Source organism: Lichenostomus cassidix, chromosome 18 (assembly GCF_008360975.1).
Source record: "Lichenostomus cassidix isolate B80296 chromosome 18, HeHo_3.0, whole genome shotgun sequence".
NCBI classification, from domain to species: Eukaryota; Metazoa; Chordata; class Aves; order Passeriformes; family Meliphagidae; genus Lichenostomus; species Lichenostomus cassidix.
The window spans coordinates 11,169,358-11,184,289 of record NC_139498.1 but is presented as its reverse complement, the minus strand read 5'-3'; the positions used below and the strand labels follow the sequence as shown (position 1 = coordinate 11,184,289).

Sequence of the window (14,932 nt, the reverse complement as noted above, 5' to 3'; positions counted from 1 at the left end):
CTCCCGCCGCTCCCTCCGCTGGGGCGGGGGCTCCCACCGATCCCACAGTTCCGATCCCACAGTTCCGATCCCACTGCTCTCTCCGTTCCCACCGCTCCGAGTCCTCCGCCGGCCACCCCCGCCTGCAGCTCCCGGCCCCCCGCAGCTTCACCCGGGGCGTGTCCCGGAGCTCGTCCCGAACCCATTCCGGCCGGTTAATCCCCCAGACCCGCAGCATAGGCAAGGACAGTGACTGCGGGTCGGGGCGCTGAAGGCGCCCAGGCTCTGGGGGACACGGGATGAGGGACACGGGGTGTGCCGGGGTGAGGCACAGCTCCCCAAAACCGCTACGAGGTGCGGAGCCAGGGCAGCAGTAACTTCTGCCCATGGAAAGCCCTACAGCGAGAGTTTGAACAACGCTCCAGGGGCTGAAATCCAGCGCGGTGGCAGCACCCACCTCAGCAGGATCCTGGTGGTCTCTCCTCTCTCCGGCCACGGGCTCCTGCAGGACACAGCAATGACCAGTGCCACTGTCCTGAAGGCTGGTCCCAGCAAACTGGCACGGAAAGGTGGGGATGGGTGTGGGCTGTGTCCCTCCTGCTCCCAGAGGTTTGTGATCCCAGAGCACCTGGCTCAGGATTCACTGCTGGGGAGGGAACACCTCAACACCCCCTTCCCCAAAACACAGAGGGGACAAGGTCCTCTGCTGGGACACTCCTCTGCCAGGAGATACCTGTAGGTGACACTGATGTCCCCACGCACAGGTCCGAGGGCTCAGGGACAGCAAGGTGGGTCAGGGACACTTCGGGAAGTGCCACTGGGCTGGAGAGCAGGGACACAGCAACACAAGGGACGGGTCTGGGGGGTCAGCCCCGGCCCAGAACCAGCCCGTGGGTTCTGCTTGTAGCAGCCTTGCCTGCAGCCAGTGAAACATAAGCCTGAGAAAAATCTTGGAATTCCCATCTCCAACAGCCCAAATGGAGCTCCTGATTTTGATCCAGTCAAGTGATTTAAAGCAGAACACATGCGGGAGAGATGGTGTTTCATTCCTTGAGGATAACTGTGGAATATAAACACAATGAGGAGGCAAAAATTAAGAGTATAGGTGTAAAAACGGGGCGGGGGGGGGAGGGGGGAGTCAGGACATGGGACCTGCTGCTCTGGGTTAGAAATGCAGCAGCAGCACCTTGCTCCAGAAATCCTCTGAAAATGCAGGAGCACCTGTCCCAGGAGCAACACGGAGCCACGAGGCCGTGGAGGTGGGCTGTGACCCACTCCCAGCTGGAGCGGTGATCCTTGACAAACGGAGTTCCAGTATTCCAAAGAATTGTTCAGGAGTGCCCTGGGCTTGTAAGGAACTGCCAGGCTCCCAGCTGGACAGGCAAAGCCCAGCTGAGGGACGAGGCCACCCCGGGATCCATTGGTTTGGGTGTTGGGATGTGCAGGGAGGCAGAGCCGGGAAGTGGCCGCTGCTCAGCTCATTCCATGCTGAGCGCCCACCAGCACTGGAACCGCGGCGGCTCCGGAGTGACTCACCTTGTTTTGGTCGCTCCACAGCGCAGAGAAAATGAACCTGTAAATATTTTAATCAGTTCTTCAGGCAAACACTCTCCAGGATGACTTTCACTGTGAGCAGCCAGATCTGCTGGGGGCTGCAAACTGAATTGACTGCATTTTATGAGCTCACTTTATCCCTAATAACAGCACGGGAGTAAATCAAACAGTCCAGAGTCACACACAGTCAGGATACAATTCACACACCACTGGATCTGCTGGATTGCATGGAATCCTCCTGGACAAATCCATTTTGCAGAGGGAAGTGCAGATCAGGGGCAGGAGCAGCGTGTGCCCCACACCTGACAGGAGGCTGAGCTTCGCCCCTCGCCCAGGTGCTGGAATTCTGGGGCTGAGGAGTGTTAATGGGGCTCGCAGTGACTCACAGCGGTCTGCAGGAGAGGAGAGGCACCAGCAGCAGCGATTTTAGTGCAGATATTCCCTGGGCAGTCAGTTCTGCAGAAATCAGACACTGACAGGACAGGAAGCACTCATTCTATAGGGTTCTAGCACACATTCTATAGGATTACAAACAGAGCAGCAAGCCAGCACCAGGTAACAGCAACACAACCTCCCAGGCACTTGAAAGGGGCCAGCAAACACAAAAAGAATTAAAATGCATTTGGAGATCGTGAGGCTGGACACAGGCAATTGAAGTTCTCCACAGCAAACACGACTCAGAATAAATTCCAAGCCTTCAAAAGCACTCCCAAGGTGACACTCGTGGGCCCTTCTCTGCCAGCTCAGGTGTGTTTTGGTGACAGAATTCTGGAGAAAGCACCATGGCCCAAGGACCTGGCTGCCTGTTCCTGTGGAGGGATGTACAGATCAGAATAACTGAGTTCAGAATTATTTAATATATTCATTTGCATTAGGATTTGTCAAAAAAATAGGTTTGTGTTTCTTAACTTTGAATGTTGAAGTTCTTTCAGCATTTCCCTTATGTTTTCTGGTTCAAAATTCATTTCAAACTCAACAAAATGCTGTGCTGACCCAAACTTCTGCTTTCAGAGTTGTAACAACCTCCATAGTTCTGATCTTTCAACCTGACTGGAGGAGAAATGTTCCCAGATTTTCAAAAATGAAGTCCTGTTCTACAATTCCATCTGCTGTACTGGGGAGGTCAGGATAACTGTTTTCTCCATTCTTTGATTTCTTCAGGGAAGATTTCTCAGCAGTAAAGGTGAAGCAAATGTTAACTTTAAACTGGCCTCACACTCACCTTTTCATTTGGGGTCAGAGTTTGATGGTCTCAACAAACCCAGCTGAAAGGAAAAAAAATACCCTTGGCCAGGGAAATTAATTATTTAACAGCAAACTCAGGGAGAAACTGTGCAGATCAAAATTTATCCATTCCCTGAGAAATCTAGAGTCTAAATTAGCAGAGACTGCTTTCCATTGACTCCCTCCTCATACATAAAACCATGAAATCCCAGAATGGTTTGGGTTCGAAGAAACCTTAAAGCTCATTCCATCACACCCCTGCCATGGCAGGGACACCTCCCACTGTCCCAGGCTGCTCCAAGCTCCAATATCCAACCTGGCCTTGGACACTGCCAGGGATCCAGGGGCAGCCACAGCTTCTCTGGGCAGTTTGTGCCTGGGTCTCCCCAGCCTCACAGCCAGCAATTCCTTCCCAATATCCCATCTATTCCTGTTCTCTGTCAGTGGGAAGCCATTCCCTGTGTCCTGTCCCTCCATCCCTTGTAAAGAGTCTCTCTCCATCTTTCCTGTCAGCTCCTTCAGGTCCTGCAAGGCCACAGTCAGGTCACCCCAAAGCTTCTCCTCTCCAGGCTGAACAATCCCAGCTCTCCCAGCCTTTCCTCCCAGCAGAGCTGCTCCATCCCTGTGATCATCCTGGAGCCTCCTCTGGACTCTTCAGCAGCTCCTCATCCTCCCTGTGCTGGGACCTCAACTCTCAAAAACATCTCTCTCCTCTTCTTTTGAAACAACGGTAAATGGATTTATGGGCCATATCTCAAATTTTGGGAAATTAATCATTACGAAGAGCCCAAAATCCCTCTGGGAATACATCTGGGAAGGGTTCTTTCACAAAGCACCATGCTGTGGTTCCTGACAGAATGAGAGAAACCTTTGGAGAACCCTGGGGAGGATCCTGCTGTGCTGATCAGATCCACAAGGAAAATGAACACATTTAGAGATCAGCGTCCACTGAGGTTTCCCTCATTTCCCATTTCACTCCATCACGGATGTGAGGTGCACACAGAGGAGCTGAAGGAAACATTTCCAATATCCCACCATAAAATAACTGCCAGAGATACAGAAGCTGCAATTTTAATCCCCTTATAACTTGGGAACAAATCCTTGCAAAGCAGGGAAAGTGTCTGATGCAGGGAGTCACTCAGCTCCCAGGTCAGCTTTATTCCAAACTCACCTCTGAGGTGCTTCACAAGAGGTTTTGTCATTTTCTGGGGGAAATGGTGTCTCATCTAATAGATCTGATTTACTTCCTTCCTTTAGAACCTCTCATGAAGTCCACACACCCTGAGCTCTGTCAAATTTAAAACCCAAGAGGTACAAAGTCCAGCATCGTGCAGAACTTGTCCCTCAGCACCAATTCCTTTCTCAGCTCAGTTACCTCTAATTGTGTTCAGAGAAGGACACAGATCCACTTAGACCCTGGACTGACACCAAGGGGGGAAAATTAGTTGTTCTACATATAAGCCTTTCATATTTGCTTAAAATTCACCATGAAGTAGCCACAGAGTAAAATCTGCGATTTTATAATCCCTTTTAAACTTGCAATTGCTGTTAAAGAATAAAACTGGAAGAAACAGGTTTTACATACTTTTTTTGCAAACAGTCACAAAGTAATGCAAAAATAAGCTCTGATGGGTTGGAAATACACCAAGAGAATGTATTTTCCCCAGAGTCAGTTTGGTTTTTCTCTGTTAACATCCTACTCCCTTTAAGAGTATTTTAACAGCATAAACACCTTGGCTTGGTTTTACTTCTGCAGGAACAATTAAGCCCTGCTCAGAGCAAAGAGGGCTCACACAGAGCAACTAAAATCTCCTTCCTTCCTTCCTTCCTTCCTTCCTTCCTTCCTTCCTTCCTTCCTGCCTTCCTGCCTTCCTGCCTTCCTGCCTCACCTGGCCTGGGGGGTCTGTGACTATCAGGGAGGGAGAAATTGAGTCCCCAGAGCCCTCATAAACCAAGAACTACTGCAAACCTTAGTGGGAAATGATTTAACCAAACTGCTCCTGAATTACCTGAGGGTGAGGCCTCTGCCACATTCACTCACACAGTGAGTGACATATTTCCAGCTGTATAAATATTACTATTACTAACTATAACTACAACTCATCCCTGAATCAGCACCAAATGTGTTTAATGGATTAATAATCTTTAAAAAAAATAACCTTATTGTGCAAGATGATTACCCTGAAGCTCAGCTTTGGGCATTCCCTTAAATCCTGCCTGCTCTCAGCACAAGCACATCTCCCTGAAAAGAAGCAGGGGAAGATCTCAGGGGAGTCAACCCCTCCACAGCTCCAGGGCAGCACAGGCACCTGGCATTCCAAGGTTTCTCTTTGCCAAACTGGAATCCAGCAGCTGCTGTTGCGCTGAGGCAGATGAAAAGGGCACAGCTCACCAGGTTATCGGCTTCAAACGAAGGCAGCAGTGGCAGCTCCAGCAGCAGCAGCTGCATCTGAAACCATTCCAGCGATTTCTGTGCCTCTCACAAAGGCGCTGATGGCTCTGGATGTGCTGCGTGCGGGATGAGCCTGACTGCAGTCAGATCCCCCATTAACACGCTTTGCTTCTCAGGTATTACATGATAATAAGGCCGGGAGAAATTCCTGACACTAAAATTGCTCTCAACTCGTGTTTGAATTCCTGGGAGAAGATAACATCTTAATAAAAAGTTCCAGCTATTCTTGGCACGGGGGCAGTTCTATCTATAGAGCCATTCCAGCAGAGCATTGTGCGTGGCACAGAGGATCGGTGCCAGGAAAAGAGGGAGCTAATTACCCTGAAAGCATCCGATGTGCAGATAATGCGGGATGGATGCATACAGAGAAAGGCATTATCTCCAAGGAGTTCTTTCCTTGTCTCCAGCGCTTCCTGCCGAGCCCACAACACGGCAGGGTGACACACTGCCAGGCCATTTGCATATGCCGTATGAAATCTGCATTGCCATAAATATTCTGCTTTTTGCAGCTGCCTGTCTCAGGGCTTGTGAACCACTCAGGCAGATGTTACTCAAATCCGTCCCTTTGCAGAGGAATGATGCAATTCCCTGACCAAGGAATTCCTGATAAACTGACAGCAGCTTTTGCTGGTGGCTGAAGGGACTCTAAGGCTCATTTAAATCCCATTTAAGATCTAGTAATGACATCGGTCCATTGATTTTTCATTCATAAGCAAAACTTACCTGCTGGAGAGGGGCTGAAATCTGTGCCTTGGAGGTGAAGGCAGGGCAGGTAAGGCAGATTTAACCAGGAATGGCTTAAAAGAGGAAGGCTGGAAATAAGTGACTTCCAGCTGGGAATAACCTGGGATAACTCATTGTGAAGGTGATCCTCTGGCATGGACCAAATGCTGCTCTTTGCCTGTGTACCCGTGCCCAGGTGTTCCTTCGGGAGTCCCCTGGTGAGCAAGGGAACAGAAATAAATTTCCATTTTTTTTTGGTGGGGTTGTGGCTGTCCCTGCCCGGCTGCCTCAGCAGCTGGAGGATCCCTGCTCAGCATCCAACCGAGCCAGGCAGGATCAGCACCTTCCAGCAGTACCGAGCTGGATGGATATCCCATCCCGCCCTCCGGTAATTCCCAGCCCACAGAAGTGACACAAGGCGGGAGGCCAGGCTGCTTCCTGTCACCTGGAATGCTGGGGGAAACCTTAAATCACCATCAGGAAGTGCCCAGCTGGGCTGGGCTGGGCCAGCCACGGGCGCTGGCTCTGAGCACACCTGGAGAGTTTTCCCAAGAGATTCCAAGCAGGAGCACACTGAAATCACAAACCACGAAAAGGCAGATGGTCTCCAGCAAAACCTTCTTTTACAAATCAAAGCAGAGCAAATGAAGCAGTTTTTTATTCACATCCTTTATAAAGTGCAAAGAGTTCACAGCCATCTTGGAAGAGTTCCGTGTGCTGTCAGCATGACAATAATTTCCATTTGATTGTGTCACAGCTTTCACTCACAGTTTCAGCAGCAGCTCTGGCAGCAACAATTTAAAATTGGTTTTTGACTGAAAACTCAGCTACATTCATTTCAGGCAATGTACACCTAAAATACCCTGTTAGGGTTGTGGAAGCAAAATCATTAAGTTAAAAAGGAAAAATTACAAAAAAGGCAGAATGCTATAAAGTAAGAAAATAAGATTTATCTTTTTTTTTTTAATAAAAATCTCTCCTGTCGGATATAGCCTGTATATATTTAGCACTTTAGAAATAACAGTCATTTCTGGGTACTATCATTATTACAGGTTATTACCACATTACCATTGCACCCCGCAGATTCAGGTACAGATTAGTTGATCATATTCTGTTGCATCCAATTCCTGTTAAAGCTCTCATCCTTCATAGCCTTTACCAGCCAGTCCTTCTCATTCTCCTCCTCAGAGTCACTCATTTCACTGGAATCAGCAGCCAGGAGTCGGGAATAATTAATTTTTCTCTGCTGTGGCAATTTGGATTGGACAATTAAGAAGAAGAGGAGCCAGAGCCCCAGCCCCACACAGCTGGCCTGGAACAGCACTGGCAGCCCGAGGTGCTGCACCACAAATCCCCCCCCAAAGCTGCCCAGGCTGGCTCCTGCTGCCGGGCAGAGCCCCCCAAGCAGGGCACGCAGGGTGCGCTCCGTGCCCGGTGTGGCCATGTCCCCCACTGTCCCCTCTAGCTGCCAGCCCAGCGCCCTGCTGCCGAGGGCTGACAGTGCCTGCACAGGCAGCACTGCCCACGGAGCCTGGAGCAGGGAATAGCTCAGGAGCTGTGCTGCCAGCAGGCCCAGGCTCAGCACCACCATCCTGCAGCCCGGCAGCGCCCGCAGCAGCCGCCCCCGGAAGGGCTGAATGCCCAGCTCAGCCAGCGGCCCCACAGCCACCCAGAGCCCCATGAGGAGCTCGCTGCCTCCCTGGTCCTGCAGCTGCCACAGGAGGAAGTTGTGCCCAGCAGAGCTGGCAGCAGCCACGAGGAACACAGTGCCGGCCAACAGCAGCGCCCGGCTGTTCTCCCACAGCAAGGACAGCGCTTTGGCCAGCCTGGGAGCATGGGAGCTTTTCCTGGGAACATGGCTGGGAAAGAAGACGCTGACAAACAGGGAGAGCATCACCAGGACAGCGTAGGCATAGAAGTGGACGGCAAGGCGGGGGATGGAGCCGCCGAGGGAGCAATCCAGCTGATCCACCAGCACGGACACTCCGCAGGCTCCGGCAGCTGAGCCCACGGAACTCCACAGCCACAGCTGCCCGTACCTGTCTGTGGCATCCACAAAGTCCAGGTACTCGTAGACACTCTCATCCATCATCCATTCCAGGGAAGTGGCCAACAGCTCCCAGAGCACCACAGCACCCAGCACCATGAGAAAAACCTGAGACTCTCTGTCCTGGAAGATGCTTTGCACTGCCTCAAAGTTGACATCTTCAGAGTCTGAAAGGTTTTCAGACATGTAAGCATCTCCAACAGTGGGAAGAGCTGTTTTAAAGAAAGATGGCTCATTACTCTCAGTAGCATAAAGGCTTTCCTCAGCATTATCAGCAAGATCTGTTGCAGCAGAACCCGAAGTTTCCTCCTGGAGTGCAGCGAAGTGAGGTCCATAGGAAGCCAGCCTGTCTGGTTGCTGGGTCTCTGGATCCATGGCTTTCACTGTCCAGCCAGAGGGACCATCCAAGGAGCCATTTCCCTTTGGATCGCCTTCCCCAACCCCTCTGCCGTTTTCCTGAAGTGCACCTGTCGGGCCCAATAACCCCTGGAAGGCTGAACTGCCCAGAGCTGGCTTCCTGCTCGCTGCCAACACGTCAGCAGCTGTTCTCCCCGCTCCCTTTGGCACAGCTCTCGTGTCTGTCAGAGCACTCGAGCTTAACGCTGTGGAACTGCTGGGCGCCAGGATGGTCATCGGGCTGGGCACTGTGGTGGGCAGCGTGATGGGCACAGGGCTGGGCACGGCGGTGGGCAGAGCTGAAGGCAAAGCGGAAGGAAGCACGGAGGGCATGGCGGTGGGCACCGGGCTGAGCAGAGCGGAGGGCAGCGGGCCGGGCGGGCCGTGCTGCCGGCTGTGGTTGCAGCCCGCGGGCCCCGAGCCAGCCGCGGGCGGGATGAAGGTGAGCGCCAGGCCGGCCCCGGCCGAGCCCAGCACCGAGCCCGCCAGCAGCAGCCGCCGGCCCCGCGGGCGGCACAGGGGCACCGTGAGCGCCGCCAGATGCCGAGCCCCGGCCGCGGCCCCCACCAGCGGCGCGGGCAGCCCGAGCAGCCGCAGGTAGAGCGGCACGAACGGGGCGGCGCAAGCCCGGGCCGCTCCCTGCAGCAGCCGGAACAGCCCGGCCACCGCCAGGGCGCGGCCCACGTCCCACGGCTCGCTCATGGCCCCCGCCGCATGGCCTCACCCGCCGCCGCTGTCCGCTGTCCCGCTCCGGCCGAGCGCCCACACCGCACCTGCGGCTCCGGGAGCTCCGGGAGCTCCGGCCCTGCCCGCCCGCACCTGCCCCCGCCCCGCCTGGGGATGGCGGCGGAGCAGCGCCGTCTGCCGGGACCGACGGGAACGGCCCGATCCGGGCATGGCGCGGCATGGGAACGGCCCGGGACTGGCACGGGAGCGGCCCGATCCGGGAATGGCGCGGCAGCGGTACGGGAGCGGCCCGGCCCGGCAATGTCCCGGCGCGTCCCCGTCCCGCAGGATCCCGGGATGGCCCGGGCTGCAAGGGCCCCCAGCGGGGTCACCCGGCCCAACCGCCCCGAGCAAGCCGGGGAGCAGCGGCTGCTGTTCCGCGGGACTCGGAGTGAACCAGCCCGGGACACGAGGGATGCGGACAGGAGCCACACGGCACAGGATTGTGTCAAGAGGGTTCTGGAACTCTGTGCCAGGGTCTCATTTCCCTCGCAGTGAAATTTTTTTTCCCAATATCCTATCTAACCTGTATCAGTTTGAAGCCCTTCCCAGTGGAGCAGCCTGGTCTTGTGGAAGGGGGTTGGAGCAAGACGATCTTTAAGGTCCTTTCCAACCCAAACCGTTCCATGATTCTGTGATAATGGCTTAAATAAAGGTGTTCAGGAGGAACTTTGAAAGGCTGGGAGCCTCTCCAATGGATTGGGGAATCCTGCCAGCCAGGAAAACCCCTCACTCAGCCCTTAGGCGTGCACCCTGCCCTCGGATCCTGCTCTCCCAGTCTCCAGGAAATCCTGTCACCCTGATCCCCTTGAGATCCACCTGCCACATTCCCCCAGGCTTTTCCCCCAGACCCGGTGCAGAAGATGAAGCTGCTCCAAGGCTGGCAATTTTGAGATCCAGGATACACCTGCACACTGTCCCTGGTCTGTGGCTGCTCAGGGATCTGCATTTGCTGCCTGCAATTTCCAGGAGTAAAAGAAACAATCTGTGAAATTCTCCTCCTCTCAACTGTGCTAATCCATGAGCTGCTTCTGCTCCATGGATGAGCAGATCCTGCAGTCAGTAGGGTCAGCAGGCTTTAGGGAATCCTTGCAGAAAGCCAGTGGATCACACCCAACGTGTGCCAGGCAAAGCTCTGGCCTGGGAATGGGGCCCTTTGAAGTGACAGACTGTGAGGGGAACAGGGGAACAGGCTGTGGGGACAGAGTGTCCCGGCAAGAGGGGAATCCAGGGACAGCCAGAATGTTGCAGAGTCACAGAGCACTGCTCCCAGATTTCCACAGTCCAGCAATTTCTGCCCCTCCCTTCACACATGGCCATGAAGTCTGTGTGGGACACAGCCTGGGGGAGGAGACACCAGCCAAGAGGCTGAAATGATACTGGTGGCTCTGTCCCTACCAGCTTATTGCCCAGCCACATGCAAACACACAGTAACAACCATCTGGCAGTCTCAGCTAGTCTTTTTTCTTTATTTCTTTCAATTGGCATTAAAAGGGTTGCACCTTGTGGCACAGATCATCCATGACCTCTATACAAATAATTTATAATCCATCTACATCATTTACAGCTGTACAGAACAATCTCTGGACACACAGCCCACACTCCAACCCAGCTCTTGGGTTTTTGAGCATTTTCCAAAGTCTCTTGGCTTTTTGAGCATTTTCCTTGTGTGTACAAACTCCACAGTGAAGCTCCAAAGAGATAGAGGAGTGCAGAGCCACTGGTCACCCCTTAAACTCCACATTATCCCAAAAACAACAGCTGCTTGTGCAGGGCTTTCCTGACTTGTCTGTAAGCCTTCTGCCTCCCTTCAGCTTCCTTCAGGGCCAAAATGTTTGCTGTCTATGTCTGGCATAGGGGAGCACCAACAATGTTTGGGTTGTGAAGTGAAAACCAGCACTGAAGAACTGAATGCTGCTGCTGAGATATTGCAGAGCTGTGACTTCTGTGAGGGATTTTAAGGCTCAAGGGCTGTGCTTGGCTCTGCAGAGAGCAAGGGGCTGCCAGCATTCCAGTGGAGCTTCCTTTGGAAATGGCCATGTTGTGCCCAACATGGTCTACCAACTGGTGCAGGTTTGGGGTTAAATATTTTGTGAGACCTGGAGGATTTGACAATTATTAACCTGCTGACAGCTCTAGAGCTGCTGTGCCCCCAGGAGTGTGCCAGTAGTTGTTTTGGGTGGCATTTGGAGTGGGAGTGAATAAACCTTTGGCTTGGGAGCAGGAAGGGACAGTGCCTGCTGTGCCAGGAGCAGGAATAGGGCTGCCCTGTGCTGGCTGGCAAAAACTGGGACCAGGGCAGTCTGAGCGCTGAACCCCAAAGCCTTGTGCATGTGTAAGAAATAGAGATCAGATTTTCATGGGCCCAAGACAAGCCTCAAGCTCAGGGCAGCTCTGCTGAGGGCAAACTGCTCCCAGTACCCCAGACTGGGATAACTGGGGGGTGGTGGGGTGGTGTGCTCCCCCCCCTCCCCCCCCAGGTGTGGAGGATTTGCCAGTGCCACTGCAGCACCTGTGGCTCCAGGAATCCCCCAGTGTCAGCCAGAGAAACTGGGAATTGCTGCTGTGAACAGCACAAAGCTAAAGGACACTTGCTTTGGGCCGATGATCCAACAAGCACCCTGAGTGGAGAAGCCCAGGGAATGAGTCACCTGGGAGCCAGGACAACACAAAAATAATAGTGTCATAGAAGGGATGTCCCCAAAAGTCTCCCTGAAGACACTCCAGAAACCACAGATCACATTCTGAAGGTTAATAACACACATCCTATTTCATCCATGATTCCAGTCAGCCACAAACTGGGATAAAGACAAGAGTCCTCCTAAAGACCCTCCTCATGCTGAGCATGGGGTCACTCTGAGCAGGAGCAGGAGCAGGAGCAAGCAGGAGCTGTGCTGTCACTGTCACTGCCCAGCCTGGCCCCTCTGCAAACCAGGGCAGGGGTTCCATGCCATGGCAGCAGCAGAGGAAAGGAACAGGGAAGTCTTGCAGGCCTCCTGCCCATCCATCAATCCCTGGAGCACTTTGCTGCATCTCTATCTGCACAGCCCAAACCAGCACAGCTGGGTAGGCTGGGCACAGAGGTGCTGCTGGCTGACCTCGCAGGGGAGGGCCAGTCCTGCTGGGGCTGTAGGGTTTGCTCCTGGCATGTAAAACCAGAGGGATGCAACCAGTGCTCATGAGGCTCCAGAGGAGATGTCTAGAGGTTGTGCAGCAAAACCACAGATAAATCCCAGGTGTTCTCCAAGGCACAGCTCAGATGTCACAGAGCTGCTGTGCAGCCTCCATTCTCTGCTCCATGGAATTCTCTTCTTCCAGCAGAACCATCCACAGCCAAACATATCTCTCAGCACTGCCTGAATGGTTCTTGCCCTGTCCCTCACTGCCAAATATTGCACCAGATTTCCCTAGCCCTGTTTCACACCGTCCATTGTTACTCCGTGTTCCCTTTGAAACAACAGCAGCTTTTCCATTGATTTCCACAGAAGCTGAATTGAATACACATCCTCCCTGTGTGGGCAGGGATACAATGAACTTTCCTAAATCAGACTGGGGAATTTGGGTTTGTTTGCCCAAATGTGACACCCTGGGCCAGAATGAGGAGTATCCTGTGCAGAATCTGACGGTCAGGCCTTGATCCCTGCTGAGCTGTGAGACATCTCCAAAATAAATATTGCTGCTGGCAACTGCCCTGGGATCCCCAGCACAGCCAGCACCACCTCACATGGATTTCCTGAGCCTTCCTGAATGGAGAATCTCAGAGCTTTTCCCTGACTTGTGCAAAAGGTTAAAGCTCAGTCATGCAGCATGGCTGCTCTCCTGAGCTTATCCACCTGTGCTGGGGCAGCTCTTCACACCATTGCCATTTCAAATCACCACTGGTAGCTCTTAGTGTGTTTTCTTCTCCCATGTCCTCTGTGATGACCCAGCATCATGACTCTCACACCAGCATTCTTCTTTTTCCTTCACTTGATTACTCCTGCAAAAGTGTTGATAGGCAGCAGCAGAGACTTGGGCAGGTATTTCACGAGCCCCACGTCTTCTGTTTCGTGAAGGCTCAGTTTCATGGTCCTTGTCTTCTGCAGGCAGTAGCTGGGCTCAAGGCAGGGAGATACCTCGAGGCTGGAAGAGCACAAGGACACATTTAATGCATGTTCAAAGCTGCCCCTGCGGGCCTGATCTCCGAGCAAACATCAGCACTGCCTGCTCAGGGAGGGCTCTCTCACTGACAGGTGCAGCTGCTTTTGTGCTTTTTCCCACTGTGTTTGACTGCAGAGATGAGTGGCTGTGTGTCAGTGTTTGACACAAACCCTGTGTCCTGAGCCCCGCTCAGTGTGAAGCTCAGGAATTCCCAGGTTATGTTGGCTGGACCTGGAACCACCAACACATCCCATGTCACTGCAGCTGCTACAGGGACATTCACCCCTGCCATTTCCACAGGGCTGGATCCTCTCCCCCTGCCTTCATGGGAGGGATGCAGTCAGTGTGGAGAGCATCAGCATCATGACAGAATTCACCGTTCAGGAGATCCAGTCCCTGGAGGTGCCTGTTTTTCTACTCTCTCAATGACAGCAGCTATAGTGTAAAGAACCATTTTGTTCCTCACACCATCACCCAAACCCACAAATGGAGGAAAGCACCACTGTGCCCTGCCTTCCCTGGAGCAGCAATGTTTGTGGGTCATGTATGAGGATCAGGACTCCCTGGGAACAGGAAGGGATGCAGTGGAGGTGTGCAGAGCCTGGCATGTGTGGAATTCTCACCCAATCACGTCCTTGTAGGTTCTCCTGCTGTCCTTGTCCAGCCGTACCATGAAAGGTCTCTGCTCTGGGCTCCTGATCTTGAGATGCCGTGTTTTGAACCTGTTTGCCACAGCCTGGATGGGAAGAGGAGGGAGAGCCTGGTGGGGGTGTCCCTCCCCTCCCTGGGCTGTGCAGGGGTGGGTGATTGCTGGGTATGAGAGGAACAGAAAATTACATTTCTCTGGCTTTATTTTTTAACCTCAGATGTGTCACTAGGCAAATCCTTTTTGTGTATTCACAGCCTGATCATGTTTTGTAAGGACAAACTTTCCAACCTGGCAATCCCTGCACAGGCTGTGAGGTTTGGATGTCTGATAGGGGACATAGTCTGTTCTCCATGGCCATGGAGTGTCTCTGTGGGCAGTGTGGGCTACCTCAGTGTTCCCAAAAGCCATGTGAGAATAAGCAAAATGTGCTGGCTAAAAACACCAGCTGGGAGCCAGAGGCCCCAGGGCCCAAATGACCATTAATGCTTAATGCCACCAAACTGCAGTGACACATTCCCATGGGCAGTGTCTCCTCTGGGGTCTGCTTGAACTCAAATATAAAACAAAAAGGACAGAAGTCAACATTTCAGTCCCCTCTCTTACAAATCCATTTTTCTGTGTTGATAGATTCAGTGAAGATCCTGCTTCTTGTTTTGGCTGTGTTAATTTTTTTTTTTTGTGGTCTCTGGGGGCATTAACACTGAGAGGGCACTGCAGCTGAAGGTGTGGAGCTGATGAGTTGATGGCAGAACTACAGACCCTGCCCTGGACCCAAGTGGGGCCAAGATTTATTTCCCCACTTTGTGGTCACAGAGTAACCCCAGCAGCAGCTCAGGCATTCAGGGGCTCCTGAATGTGGCATTGATGACAGGGATGGCATCTGGGGCTTTGGCTCAAAAACCCAGACTTTTCCATGGAAAATATTTGCAAAAGACCCTCAGAGCAGCGTGGCCCCAAAGCCTCCTCCTCCCCACAGAGGGTTGCCCCTTTCCCTGCTGTTGTAAGGGATTTGGGCTCCTGCAGAGCCTGAGGATCCCACAGG

The 14,932-nt window shown here is 53.0% G+C and overlaps 2 protein-coding genes and 1 long non-coding RNA gene across 8 annotated transcripts in view; all 3 read right to left on the bottom strand.

The window, feature by feature from the left end:
* Nucleotides 1-1,094: 1,094 nt before the first annotated feature.
* Nucleotides 1,095-6,315, bottom strand: LOC146429711 (uncharacterized). The gene is made up of 3 exons (XR_014855523.1): nucleotides 5,933-6,315; nucleotides 2,756-2,798; nucleotides 1,095-2,342 (listed from the first exon to the last, which is right to left on the bottom strand). It is a non-coding gene; the product is annotated as an uncharacterized LOC146429711 (long non-coding RNA).
* Nucleotides 6,316-6,550: 235 nt separating this feature from the next.
* Nucleotides 6,551-9,222, bottom strand: MFSD6L (major facilitator superfamily domain containing 6 like). The gene has a single exon (XM_085078008.1). The coding sequence runs from the start codon at nucleotides 9,075-9,077 to the stop codon at nucleotides 7,029-7,031; it is 2,049 nt and encodes a 682-aa protein (XP_084934134.1). The 5' UTR covers nucleotides 9,078-9,222; the 3' UTR covers nucleotides 6,551-7,028.
* Nucleotides 9,223-10,543: 1,321 nt separating this feature from the next.
* The window catches only part of PIK3R6 (phosphoinositide-3-kinase regulatory subunit 6), a 37,801-nt gene continuing 33,412 nt past the window's right edge, over nucleotides 10,544-14,932 (bottom strand). For all 6 annotated transcript variants that reach the window (XM_085078019.1, XM_085078018.1, XM_085078017.1 and 3 more), the window contains 2 exons: nucleotides 13,865-13,977; nucleotides 10,544-13,223 (listed from right to left, as the gene is read on the bottom strand). In XM_085078019.1, coding sequence (XP_084934145.1) covers nucleotides 13,067-13,223; nucleotides 13,865-13,977 — 270 coding nt within the window. In that variant the 3' untranslated portion in view covers nucleotides 10,544-13,066. The remainder of the gene's footprint in view (nucleotides 13,224-13,864; nucleotides 13,978-14,932) is intronic.